At 44.0% G+C, this 14,282-nt stretch overlaps 1 protein-coding gene across 8 annotated transcripts in view; it reads right to left on the reverse strand.

Annotated features, from left to right (window-relative positions):
* The window catches only part of CRIM1 (cysteine rich transmembrane BMP regulator 1), a 187,458-nt gene that overhangs the window by 97,918 nt on the left and 75,258 nt on the right, over positions 1 to 14,282 (reverse strand). For 6 of the 8 annotated variants that reach the window (XM_047744662.1, XM_047744664.1, XM_047744665.1 and 3 more), the window contains exons 3-4: positions 5,958 to 6,200; positions 4,806 to 4,926 (exon numbers count right to left, since the gene is read on the reverse strand). The exons of 1 other annotated variant lie outside the window; for it this stretch is intronic. In XM_047744662.1, the coding sequence (XP_047600618.1) occupies positions 4,806 to 4,926; positions 5,958 to 6,200 (364 nt within the window). The remainder of the gene's footprint in view (positions 1 to 4,805; positions 4,927 to 5,957; positions 6,201 to 14,282) is intronic. One more of the 8 variants, XM_047744666.1, reaches the window with a different exon arrangement.

Genomic DNA, 14,282 nt, shown 5'->3' on the forward strand with positions numbered 1-14,282 from the left:
AGTGCAAAAGCTCTGTAAACAGCAGGGCACACTGCACAGTTAAGCTGTCCTCCTTACTACTATCTTCACGTTACTTAAATATTTCGTCCTTCCCTGCAAAGACACCATTTGGATCAATGTATCTGACATAACTTCCTCTGTTGTAAGTTTCCTTTTGCTTGGAGGTGTGTGCATGCACACATGCACACAGAGCCTTCCAAAGACCACAGGTGTTGTGAGCCCCTCAGACAGTCCTGGTTTTCCTTTCTGCCATCATACAGTGTTTAGGCCCCCAGCCACCAACTTTCATTCCTTTTTAGTGTCTCCTGAAAGGTGTGATGAACTCACATCCTATTCCAGGGCCAAGAAAAGAGAGAAGGGTAAAAAGAACTGGCAGCATGCTTGGGAATCCAAAACCTAGGTGAAGAAAGAAGAATTAAAAATGGTTAGGAGATAATTATATCACATGTAAGAATGACGTCAAAATGGGATGAAGTTCAGGAAAAGATAGCGGAAGAGGGGAAAATAAAGGCTGGGCCATGAAGAAAAAGCAGAGTTGCAGCAAGCAAAGAAGGAATGAGCTCTCTGTAGAGAGGGCAGAAGTAAGGTGGGAAAGCCAGGGTTTGTCAGGAGTAGAAGAGGAAAGAGATGTCCATGCACAGTAAGAACATCTAGAGGGTAGGAGCTGTCACTTGGAAGAGCTCAATGTACGCTTGACGAATGAACTAGTAACAGCTGTCTGAAAACAGACAACTCAAAAGAAAATTCACAAACCGTGCAAGGACTCGCACAGAAATAGGGCATTCAGGGGCCTGAATGGGTAAAACGGTCTCACTGGGAATGAAAGAGAGGAATTTGTTCTTTAAGGTGAGAGACAGAAACTCCACAAGCTCCTTTCGTCGTCTCTGGAAGTCCAATAAATCCTTACAAAAAACGGGTTAAGGTAAAGCTCTACTGATAATTTACCTTCACCCTTACTGCCAAGGGCTGTCCCCCTGAATCCTCCACAACATCGGTTTTGATCTGAAATGGCTGTAAGTTCTTAATAATGCTCTTTATAAACATCCTGGCAAATATCAAACAATTGTAACAGAATTTTATGTATTCTAAAATACTCTTTCTACCTAAACACCATGCTCCTAAAGATGTAAATCACACAAAAGATAAAGTTATGTAGTTTTTTTCTCTTAAAATACTGTGATTACTCCATATTGGGCGCTCTTGTTTTTATTTCCATTCTCACATGGATTGTTTGGGTTTTTATTCTCCTGCCAAAGTATGACCCGTCATCCTCCTTAGTAAGTGGGGAACCCACTTAATATGCTAAACTAGGTTTAGCTGTATTCTGAGCATACTCTGCATTTACCGATTCATTCAGTATTAATGCATGTACAGAGGAAAAGAAGGAAGACACAATTCCTGACCTCTAGAAATGTCCTTTAGTTGGTAAGACAAGACTATGCATGTAACAGTTAAATAACAATGCAAGGAAATATGTGATTAATTGGCAACACAGAAAAGAATATGTTAGGAGTTCCTAGGGAGTAGGATGGGTGTTGGGTGAAGCATAAAGACCTTCTGGATAAAGTGGAATTTAATTGGAGTCCTGCAGGGTGAACAATATTAGAAAAGGTGGACGGGAGAGATAAAGGCTTTGAGAGGTGACCTTGGTGCTTGGAAAGGAGAGTTTCTGTAGTACTGAGAAGTGGGCCATGAAGATGGGGATTGGGGGAAAAGCACAAGGCTTTCAAAGTGAGACAAGGAGTAGTATTACCACCCAACAGTAGGATGATTAACAGGAGACTAAAAAATTCATTTTTTTCCTTCTTCAATAAGTAAATCAACATGGCTTAGAGTGGCCCTGCTCTCTCTCTCTTTCATTCATTCATTCATCAACAAATGTAGGTTAACACATTACAGCAATGCCTATTCTAGGTACTAGAGACTATAAAATACTCCCTTCCCTTGAAAAATCACAGAGTAGGAAATATTGACCCCCCCCAATCAATGATTTCAATTTGTTATAAAAAGTGCTTAAAGAGATACATGGGAATTTATTTATAAGCAACAGAGGAGGGAACCTAAGTCACCCTCAGGGTTGAAGACGGAAAACACTTCAAAGAGGAGGAAATGCAGTCCTGAAAGGGGAGCAGGAGTTGTGGGAGGGGAAGGCACTCAGGAAAGTCAACTGAGCCTGAGTCTGCTTGAGCGTGAATGAGTGTGAGCCTGCAAGACTGTGAATGAGCGTGAGCCTGTGTGTGAGCCTGAGTGAGTGTAAACAAATGTGAGCCTCCTTAAGCGTGAGCCTGCATGGGTGAGGGTGAGCCTGCGTGACCGTGAATGAGTATGAACCTGCATGAACGTGAATGAGAGCGAGCCTGCGTGACTGTCAGCCTGCGTGAGCATGAATGAATGTGAGCCTGCGTGAGCGTGAATGAATGTGAGCCTGCATAAGCCTGCGTGAGCCTGTGTGAGTGTGAACGAACATCAACCTGAGGGAGCGTGAACGAGCGTGAGCCTATGGGAGTGTGAGCCTGTGTGAGCGTGAACGAACGTGAGCCTCTGGGAGCCTGTGCAAGCGTCAGCCCGAGTGAGCATGAATGAACGTGAGCCTGCGGGAGCATCAGCCTGCGTGAGCGTAAATGAACGTGGGCCTGCGTAAGCCTGCATGAGCGTGAACGAACGTGAGCCTGCGTAAGCGTGAACGAACGTGAACCTGCGTGAGCCTGCAGTGAGCGTGAACGTCAGTGAGCGGAGAGGGGTCTCATCCAGGTGGGAACACAGGAGGATGTGGAGAAGGGGCAGGGAGGGCGCATGGGTCACTGAGTAAAATACAAGAAACAAAAGGCTGTGAGAACTTATCCCTTCCCTGCAAATAATTTACAGTGGGATTCTGAATGACTTCCTTCTCTGTTTTCAATTTCTTCATCAGAGGCACGGTTAGCTGACTGACCACTCCTCAGCCCTGAATGCCAAAGTCAAAACTATGTCAACACAGTAACAACCATCCTAAGGTTTATGTTTACAAGACTCACAGAAGCTTGGAGATAAAACGGAAGACATCGAAGCCGAACGTCCTTTCCAATGTAACATTTCTTCTAAGCATTCCTGGCAGGTGGCCATCCAGGCGGAAAGAAATCTCTCCAGCTCTGGGGAGCTCAGGAAGCAGCCCAATTCATCACTGTACATCATTAGTTGTGAGGAAAATTTACCCTTAAACTGAGATTAAACAAGTCTTCCAGGAACTTTTACCCACTTGGACCCCCTAGAGGGACTGAAAAATCATCTACTGTGCCTCCTACACGCAGATGGTGCTATGTTAGCATTTATAACAATGACTTGAGAATTGTCCCTTTTCCTCACTAAAGGACTTGTTAATTAACAACTGGCTTAGTTTTGATTAATTAGGCTCTGTAATGTAATGTGCCACCTTCCTTTTCATGAAGACCTTGAAGGGACATCTGTTACTGTTAGTAGTACTCCCTCGTCCTCCATTACTGACTGGTGATTCTTACGTCTGCACAGTGCTTCACCCTCCCCAAGCATCTTCAGATATGTTACCACACTGGAATGTCACAAGAAGGGGCTGCGCCATTTGGTAGGTTACCTTCACGAAAATCTTTGTATCTACTTTATGATACAGTATAAAGGATAGGACAAGGGGTGTAAAACACATCTGAGAGACTCTAGAGCTTCTGACAGGAGAAAGGGTAGAAAGGGTAGGGGAAAACTAATGTATCTGAAGAGAAGAAGAGTAATGATCAGAACACACTCTGGATGTCTACTCCATAACTGGCACTTCCCTACAGACCATACATATTCCTATCTTGACAGGCCATTTGTAAAATCGCAACTACTGCAACACACACAGAAGGGAAGTGCCTAACACTGGACTGGGACTGGGACAAACATTAGAAAGGGAGCAAAAGAAGGCACCCTTCCAACCGTGGAAATTAAATGTAGAGCAGAGTAGAAAGAAATGAACTGACTTAGTCAAAAACGATGTCTTAGTGGCCTGGGAAAGATGGAGGAGAGGTCGCGGCAGGGAAGGGCGGTGGGGCATCTTAGTAGGAGAAACAGAAAATAAACTCCATGTTTCCAAGCACAGCTTTCCCAAAGCCAAGCACAAAGGGCCAGCTCCACAGTGGTGCTCTGAAGACTGTCAAGGACAAGACCCGGAGACCTCATGCTCTGGAGTGAGCCTCGTCCTGCTGGGCTAAATGCACAATGTCCTGCTACTGTGACTAAAATGACAGCAACTTTTTCCCCCCATCAAGCCAAAGAGAGCTGTGTTCATTCCTAGAAGGCATCAAAAGAATTCAGACTCCTCTTTGCCTCAGCAAATAACAGGTGTGGGTAGATGTGTGATTGCAAACGTTAAGGACCCGTGGGGAGCAGTTCCATGGGGCACAGTTCCGTGGGGCAGGCAGTGTTTCATTTCACTGGACACAATGGTGAAGCACCTGTCACAGTCACTGTGGAGGGTCAAACGCCGTGCCTGCTGGGACCCACACCTCAGTGCCTCCCTGACTGCATGCTGCTGGGGGACGTGTTTGCCTGTGTCGTTCCCAGCCTGCAGAAGTGCGCAGGCACCCCAATAATGCAGAATCTGGAAAGCTTAGTAACGTAACCTCATGACAGCTCGCTTTGATCCAAGGAACAATACATGTAAATACCAAGCCATACTAACAGTTCTGATTTCTCCCCAGAAACAGGAGAATTTTAGGTTTGTTTCCCTGATACCAAGGGGAAACAAACTGCATGCCTGGAACTGTGCTGACACACGAGACCGAGGAGAGAAGCTGAGAAACCGATGACAAACCAACCTTGTTGGCAGGGTGCAGCAACCGTCCGCCGTGAGTCGGACTTGAGTCTCGTAGCTGTCCAGAGGGCACACGGCCTGCTGAACGGAGGGGCACTCCACAGTGCTGCAGTCCACGCTGAAAACTGAGAGGGGCAAACAGAGGCACCATTTACTGTTACATTTACTTGCATTTTTAGTCCCAACACGAAACACTGACCCTTTGCAAAGAAAGGGCTGCAGGTTCCCGGCGTCCCAGAACCCTCTCCTAGCAATGCCATTTTAATTTCAGGCAAGAGTAGAGAATTGCAGTATGTCCCGGATCAGTGCCAGGAAGGCAGGTTACCAGACGTCTAAGAGTGAGGATGAGACTTAGGGGGAGAGTGACACCAGTGGCTGTTACGTGGCTGGAGAGAGCCAGCCAGCCAGAGGCGCTTCTCGTGGAACACGGTAAGAGACAGACAAGGGACTGTTTGGCTTGAGGGATTGATCTGGCAGTTAGGGAAAAAAACCACTCTGACCAACGGTTAGAAACTTGCAAAGAGGAAAATCACTATTGCCTAGCCCTGTTCATAGACCATATTAGAAATGCCACAAGAACAAGGATGTTAGAAATAATATAAAGCAAAAGATAGCTGGGACAGGACAACAAACCAAGTGTAGCGAAGGTGAGGAAATGGTCTAAGAAGTCAGCACAGGCTATCAAGTCAGCGGAGGGCGGTGGGGAGCTGGCAGGGGAAAGATTGGGGCCGAGAAGCTCAGAACGACACATCTGGCTTTCTGATGCCTTTACTTAGTCAAACATAACCCGCTGTTTACGTACAATGATTGTCTTTAAGTGTAATAAGGTGATCGATACGTCTACAAGTTACGGCTCTGATCTACCCTGGGGGAATGAAGCACGGAGCTGGAGGACAAAAATTGTTAAGCCCGCTTTTCCCGTCAAGCACACTTAGAAGCAAGAGAGAAAGAAGAAACAAAGATGGTCCCTATGTGCAGGCCACGTGTACTAGTGGACGATCACTCTGGCTCTCTGTGACTGGAAGGCCAGACGTTAGGCTGCCAGGACCCGAAGTGGCAGGTGTGCCCATCTTCCCCGGGAGGCTGGCAGCGGCAGAGGGGGCTGTGACCCTGCGACGCAAAGCCACGAGGCTGCGGAGGCGATGCCCGCGCGTACCTGGTTTGCACTCATAGAGGTCACAACACTGTCCCGGCTTCCCTGAGGCTTTGGACACTAGAATGTTCAGGTATCCCGGCTGGCAGACTTTGCGCAGGCAGCCCGCGGGGTCGCACACGCAGCGGCTGGGTAAGGGGCAGCACTCCCCGGGGGGAGCATAGCCCTCGATCAGAACGGAATCTTCAGGACACCGTGGAGAGAACTGGACTTCACAGCGGGCCTTGGAGCAATCTGGCTTCTCTTCTAAATGGGAGAGAAAGAATTTAGCACATGCCCGGACGGCAGCGTGGGGCACTGGCGTCATGAGCACGCAGTCCTGAGGATCTATTCATGGAGCGAAGAGAAGGGGAGGGAAAGAACTCTGGTGGAAACCAGCGTAGCCGACCGTGAAGATCTCCCCAGAGATCCACTCACGACACAGGGGTGTGAGGCTGCAGTGACCTCCACCTTTGTGCTCAGCAGTGCTGAACACTCCTCGTCCAGTGCTCGGATCAGATCAAGAGTGGCTCAGGTAGGTGCCTGCATGATGTGCAGAATCTGGGAACTGGGCTCCAGCACTGACTCACCTGAAGATCTTTGAATTTAAAAGGAGTTTCAAGGGCTGCTCTTTGAAAACAGTGTATGTTTAAAACCCTGACACGGACCCAGGAAAAAATCCTGGCTACTTCAGGGACTGGGGACAAGATATGTGACAATCAACGTTAAAGAACTCCATCCCTGAGCCCTGAATTTTAAAGAGATGAACTTACTCAGATCATAGGATTCTATGATGTGGAAGCTCAGCGAGATGGAGAATGAGCTGTAATTTCCCTGAACGCCATCTGGCCTTGTCTATCTCTAGCAGTGATCCATCAAACGCCCCTCTCTCCTCTCTTCGGTATTCTGTACTGACCACGGCTGCACGGCCATTTTAAAAGATAAGAAAAATAGATCGAGCAAAGCCCTAGCTTCTGGAGCCCCAGTCCATAGTGGAGTGTCTCGGTTCAAGTTTTTAAGAAACCTATACCAACATCATGTCCTTGAGAAAAAGGCTGAAACGAACTGAAAGCACATCATCATGGTCTCACGATCTCTGGGGCAGATGAGGGAAGTTCAGAAAACACTGGGTGAAAATGATGCCATGTGGTATTGGGGTATGTTATCATTAGCTCTGTGTTTCCTCCAGTGAAACCCATACAGAATCACAAAAGCAAAGTCAGATCCAGATCACCTAGTCTTAGTCTTCTAAACAAGAAACTGTGGTCTGTTTTGTAGACACAGAACCTGGAACGCAAGAGCTCAAGTGATCTGCTTGTGGTCAGTGGTAAAAGGAAAACAAGAATCCAGGCCTCCTCACTTCCAGTTCACTCGGCTCCTCCTTTTACAAAGGTAGACCTATTTCCAAAACCAAGTCTTCCTCAGGTCACTCCTACCTTGACTGCTGTGTCATTCATTCCACTGACCATCTACCTCATCTACTTCCTGGCTAATCAAAGTACACTGTAGGAAAGCCTTCACACTCACAGTTCTAGTAAATTCATTAAAAAATAATTATTAAGAACCTGCTGTTCTAGCACCGTGGGAGGCACCATGAAGAGAACAAGCATGGATTCCTGCTCTGGTATAATTCATAGCACAGTGGACAGAAATACCAAGTAAAGAACAAACATCATAAATGAGCAAACTGTGCCATAGCAGAGGGTGTCCGTGCCATGAGGAAAAAATGGAATGGAGCAAGGGCGAATCTGAGTGCATGGAAATGAGGGGACAGTTGCAATCTGGTCAGAACAGGCATCACTGAGAAGGCAATGTTTAAACAAAGACTTGGAACGATGGAGAGGGTAGGCCATGGAGCTATCTGGAAGAAGAGCATCCCAGCAGAATGCACAGCTAATGCACCCCTGTGTGTCCCAGGAGGAGAAAGGAGGCCAGTGTGGCTGCAGTAGGATATACGGAGAATGCATAGAGCCCATTTTCCTAAGGTAACCCCAAGCAACTGCCTTGCAAAGAGAACACAAGAGGAATCCCACTCTTGGATGTCCATCAGTGTGGACAGAACAAATCAAAGAGCTGATGAGCAGAAAGTGAATCTTAACCTCATTGGGACTGATGGAGATGGAGTCTGTGAAATACATTCAGGGCATGGCTTATCGGCAAACCCAAACACATGGCCTCATAGTAAGAGCTCCATGAATGTAACTACAAACAGCACTTAATTCCTATGCTTGTTAATGTGCTGCAATTAACTTCTTCTGTATCACATTACATTCTTATCCTGCAAAGTATCTGGTATGTATAATCAGACTTTTAAAACACATGCTTCATAGAACATGCTTTCATCATAACCTACCATATTACATCTTCCCGGTTATTCTGCTCTTTACGTTTCATGGTCTCAATGTTTTCACCTACTGATGTGTTGTGCAGTTTGAACTTTGGGAGATTTATTTACCTCTTAAGAAGCACTTTGTAATACAAATGGGGTAAGGTATATAGACACAGTCTGAACCACTGTCTGAAGGGATTTAGGAATGTTAAAAATGAGGGTTAGGTCTTATTAAGTGCTTCTTCGACTTTTCTCAAGGTGATTGTACCGGTTTTCCCTTTAATTTATTATATAATCAATTAGCAAATTTAAAGTTATCCTTGCTTTCTTAAAACCTCTTTCTAAAGATCCAGCTGGATTTGACTTTATAACATTAAGATTTTTAAATTTATAAGCTTGACTAATAGTCACCTGTAGCTCTTTGGTATGTGTGTGTGTGTGTGTGTGTGTGTGCACGCGTGCACAGGTGTGTGCTGCCCTCATCCAGGCTTAGTTCCCAAGACACGCTAAATTGTTCAAAGAGCTTTTTATCATTTTACCTTACTCTGCTATAAAACAGTCTAAATAACATAAGAATTATCCGTTTTTTGATGTTTTCATACAACCCAATTGTGAAACTATCAGAACTCAGTATTTTTTTTAAAGGAAGAAGGGACAGATTTATTAGATTTTAGGCATTCTACTCTTTTAGAGTCATCTGTACTGACGTTGCTAAGTGTCTAATTTATCTAGACCTAATTTATAGATTTTCAAATTCATTTCAGGTTGTATGACCATTTTTTTTGTAGTTTATGTGCTCATTTGTTCTGTTAGTTTTTGAATCTCTTCCTTCATCTTCCAGATCATTTCACTGACTTTTCTCTACTGTTTAGTTCTCTTCTATTTCCTTTACTTTCTTAGAAATGCAAATAATTTTAATTGTGATTTTAATACGTTAGGCTAAATATTGCTTTGGTTATATTCTGATTTTTTGATATGCATTACTCTCAATGTAACTCATTTCTAAATAATCTATAATTCGACTCTGATTCCCTCCTTAACTAAAGACTTTATAGAAGCATGCTATTAAAGTTCTGCATAAGTATTTCTGGCTTTCCTCTTGATTTTAATTTTTATAGTTTTATTGCCTTGTTGCAGAGAATGTAGGCCATACATTTTCTACATCCTTTAATTTCTTAAGCTTGTGTTTGTGTGTATGTGTGTGTTTTGGCACAAGTGTGTACACATGTGGTCTAAGGTCAACTTTAAATATGTGGGTATTTGAAAAGAACATGTATTCTCTGTTTATTGGATGTAAACCTGCAAATCTATTCAATCAAGCTTAATTAGGAAATTCAGATCACTTACATCTCCCCCTTTTTATTTGATTTGCAAGAAGGATCTGTTAAAATCATCCACTATGAACCAATAACTTCTTGTATTTCTAACAGATTTTGCTTAAAATTTTTAAGGTTGTGTTCTTAACTCCATGACTCGCAGGCGTAAGATTCAAGCCTATTATACTGACTTGGCAAGTTGTAAAATGATGCTTTCGAAGAATCTAGATTTCTAAGATTTGTATCTTTTTTTTATTTTTGTAGTTGTTAACATTCTTGGCTTTTCTCTTCTTTCAACCCTCTATTTGAGTCTTGATGGATTATGCAGAACCCCTACTCACCAGCACCCTACCCCACCCGTTTTCACCTGTGGCTTACACCCAACTATGGTTACCATAGCATCAGGAAGTGTCTTTCTGATACTTCTTTTCTCAGCCCCATTTCTAAATTAATTCATCCTATAGATTTCATTTATTCATCTATGCCTCCATTCCATCTCTCTTCCATGAAGAAAATAAGGAGAACACCACAACCACACATATGTATTTCCCCTCATTTAGAAGGTTTTTCTGATATTACCTCTGAATTTTAAATTTCATCCATTTGAAAAGAAGCCTCTCCTGACTCTTACCCTATAGAGCCTAACAAATCTATATATAATAGTTAATTAGCAAAATTTTCAGTCTGGTTGCCTTGGCAACGCTTTGCAACTGGCATCTTAAAAAAAAGAACAAAAACTGCCCCAGATATAGAAAGATGAAAGTGAAAGTATCACTTATAACAGGGGTCACTGAGAGAAAACAGCTTCTTTCATCATATTAATTATCTTCCTTTAAGAGGTTAGCCCTTAAAATACTGACAGGGTCACCCCATATTAGAATGATTTTACAATAAAGTGTGTATCAATCTTAGTCACTTGAACCTGTATGACCACATGTTGGCTCATTGTAGATCTTCTCCAGGTCCACAGGTCAACAGGGAAAGTACAATCATGATCTACAAATAGCAATCACATTCAAGATTTTCTGCTTAAACACAGATTTAAATAAAATCAAAGTTGAAACAAAAACTACTAGATGGGAGGAGGGAAGGGAAAAAAAAGAGAGAGAAACATTATACTGCCAGATTCTCACTCAATCTTATTTTTGAGGAGTCCCACACATCTGACCCTGAAGCCTTCCTCCTCTTTCAAAGTCTCTTAAAATGTCACTTAAAATGCACATTTGTTAATGGAAAACAGGCAGCATGAAACAGACAACTGAAATCTAGACAGGTAACTAACTCCAGTCGACTCTGCTGAGGGCTCCGCGAGTTCTTTCCCTGACACTTATTCCTGAGTCTCACACACACAAACGCCATGCAGGCAGCACATGGTCACTCTGACACAATCTTTGGGAGTTCCAACCACAGAGGTATTTCAAGGGACGCCAAGTTTGAATCAGACCTGATATCACAGAACTGAGTAGGTAGAGTACAGAGTTAGAGGAAGGAGCCTGGGACCACGGTTTCCCCTACATGTCACTTTGGTAATCTCGTTCCCTCAGAACCTGAAATCTTGGAGCAGCCATGGCATCACGAGGGGATTGCAGGAGCCACTTGGGAGTTTGGGGGTGGCAAATCTCCTCGCGGTACCAGCTGAGGCGCAGTCTGAGAGATCCTCTAATCCCACTCTCACTCATTCATCTGACAAATGTTTACTGAAGGACTTCCACGTGCCAGGAGTTCTTGGGCACAAAGCTTTGAGCAGGGAATAAAACCAAGTCCCTGCCCTCCTGGATTCACAATTCTGGAGCGAGACAATAGACCAAGACAATAGACCAACAGACCCGTGCTGCCAGGTGGAGACAAACGCCTGAAGCAGAATCAGCAAAGCGGGTGCAGCAGGTGGGCGAGGCCAGCACCTGCACTGAGGCCTGAACAAAGGAAAAGAGAAGGCAGGCGAGTAGCAGGCCAAGAGTGTCTTGGATGCAGGGACCAGCAAGAATCAAGGTGTTAAGGCAAGAACTCTCCAAATAGAAATACACCTCACAATTATTAAGAAGAAATCTACAATGGTGTAATTCACCGGTAGAAAATACCCATAAAGACTTACAAGAGGAGGCTTTTGACAGACTTTTCTTATTAAGGATTCGGTTGACAGGACTGGGCTAGAGAAATGAAAGCGATCTTGATTGATGGGACACCTTCTATGCGTGGGGCACCACGCCTCTCCTTTTCTCACCCCTCTTTCATACTCCCATGGGAACAGAAAGAACACCTTTATGTCTACCTGGCAGATGAGTAGCTGGGCACAGAGAGGTTAAGAAGCCTGGCTAAAGTCACAAAGCAAGTGACAGAGCCTCTAAAGCCTACAATCTTCCCACTGGTCCACAATGCCAAAAGCAAAAGGAACTTCACCTTTCCTGGTACTTGTATATTTAGTCAATGGCTACACTATTGCTCACATATAGAAATGCAAATTAACTTGCAAAGATGGAGGGGTTGAGGGTCTTTGGTACCGTCCTCCACACTTTCTGGTGGCCATCCTCCCAAACTCATTTGCTCCTTGGCCTTACACACACCACCGGATAAAAGGTGGAGATTTTTTGTATCCAGCACTATTTTGTTCTGAAAACTTCTATTACAAATGTAAGACGTATGCCATCCCTACATTTTTAAATTTAGAGTCTGACTCCTTTAAAGTTACACTGTGAATTCTCTTCGTTCACATTCCATGATTTTATCATAACCTTTTTTGGCAAGCTTCGCAGTGAAGACTTGTTCCACACAATCATAACCCCGAGGGGAAAAAATTAGGCTTGTTGATACAGTCCCAGAAATATTTCATATTTCAGCTTGTTCAGAAACACCAGCTGTACTTTCCCAGCACTCTCTTTTACTCTGAATTTAGGATTTAAAGTGAGGGAATCTACATATGCCCTTTTCTTGGCAGTTTCTTAAAAGTGCCAAATTAAACTCTTTCATTATCTAATAAAGTTAGTTTGCATCACAGTAGAATATAAATTAACCAAATATAAAGAAAAAATTAAATTATCTGTAAAACTGCAACATGAGATACTTCAGTGGTTCTCATGCTGGCTGTCCATGAGAATCACTTATCAAGCTTTTGAGAATACCACTGTCTAGATGCCACCTTAAATCAATTCAGTACGAATTTCTAGGGGAAGGGCCTGGGAATTAAAATATTTATTTTAATAGCTCCCTGGGTGATTCTATTGTGTGATTAGAGCTGAGAATTACTGTGTTACTCCTCTGAGCAAACTGGGAATCTTTACGATGAAGTTCCCTATTGACAAAAGAGCTTTGCCAAGGGCATGTTCAAACATCCTGTCAAATGGCAGCTGGCTAGGTGCCCAAGAAGCAATGAGCCCTCCAGATTTCTGCCTGCCACCAAATGGCCCAACTCTATGCTGAGCACCGTGCTACCTCCAGGAATCTCCCAGACCACACATCTTGTCTAACCAGGATCTGACTGAACTGGGTTGAAAATAATGCTTTATAAGTCTTTTTTTTTTTTTTTTTTAAAGATTTTATTTATTTATTTGACAGAGAGATCACAAGCAGGCAGAGAGGCAGGCAGAGAGAGAGGAGGAAGCAGGCTCCCTGCTGAGCAGAGAGCCCGATGCGGGGCTCGATCCCAGGACTCCGAGATCATGACCTGAGCCGAAGGCAGCGGCTTAACCCACTGAGCCACCCAGGCGCCCCGAAAATAATGCTTTAGATTAGAGTTTTGCTACTCAAAGGGTGGCTGGCCCCTGGACCAGCAGCATCATGCTGGGACTGTAGAGACCCAGACCCTTGGGCCAGACCTAATGAGTCAGAAACTGCACTTTAGCAAGATTTCCCCGTGATTCAGCGGTCTTGAGTAGTGGTTCTCAAACAATGGGTCATGGGCAGGAACATCGGCCTCTCTTGGGGATATGCTAGAAGTGCAAATTCTAAGGCCCCAGAGCAGACCTACAGGATTAGACACTCAGGGGAAGGGGCCCAGAAATCTACCCCAAGAAGCCCTCTGCGTGGTTCTGACACAGTGCAGTCTGAGAACCACAGGGCTACAAGAGTGATTCTGCACCCTGGCAGCACAAGAGACTCCTGGGGAGCTTTAACAGTCCGGAAGCGCAAGACTACAACCCAGACCAAGTCCATCTACTGGCAGTGGGCCACTGGTATCAGGATTTTGTAAAGTCTCCCAACTTCTCCAAAGTTGGTCCAGTGTTCTAGGCACCTCTCCCCACCAATACCCCACAATCCCAGGGGATTCGAGGCTGCTTTAATTCTCAGGAAACCTGAATCAATGAGTTCTCTGGAGTGTTCCTGGAAAAGATGAGAGCTCCCCGGGAAGAGTGAAAATAGCCGAGAGGGTAGGGAGTAAAGAGCTAGATCCCAAACATGGCCTATACACGTTCTATCAAATTTTAAATCACAGTTTACCAAAGGTTATTAGAATTCTGTGTCCAAAGACATTTTATTTCATCATCTGTTAATTCACACCAGGAACATGTATTCAATTTACTTCCAGAGGGATCTGCCACTTATATAATTCAATTTATATATTCATACAGAGTAACATGTTTTCAAAATGTAACAATGAATTTTTTTTTTTTTTTTTGAAAACCTGGCAATAAAATAAAACCTCAGGATGGTTTGGATAAATGTACAAAGAACTGAAGATGGCTTTCAAAAAGACTAATTTTGCCTAATAAA

The sequence above is a fragment of the Lutra lutra genome, chromosome 9 (assembly GCF_902655055.1).
Source record: "Lutra lutra chromosome 9, mLutLut1.2, whole genome shotgun sequence".
Classification (NCBI taxonomy): domain Eukaryota; kingdom Metazoa; phylum Chordata; class Mammalia; order Carnivora; family Mustelidae; genus Lutra; species Lutra lutra.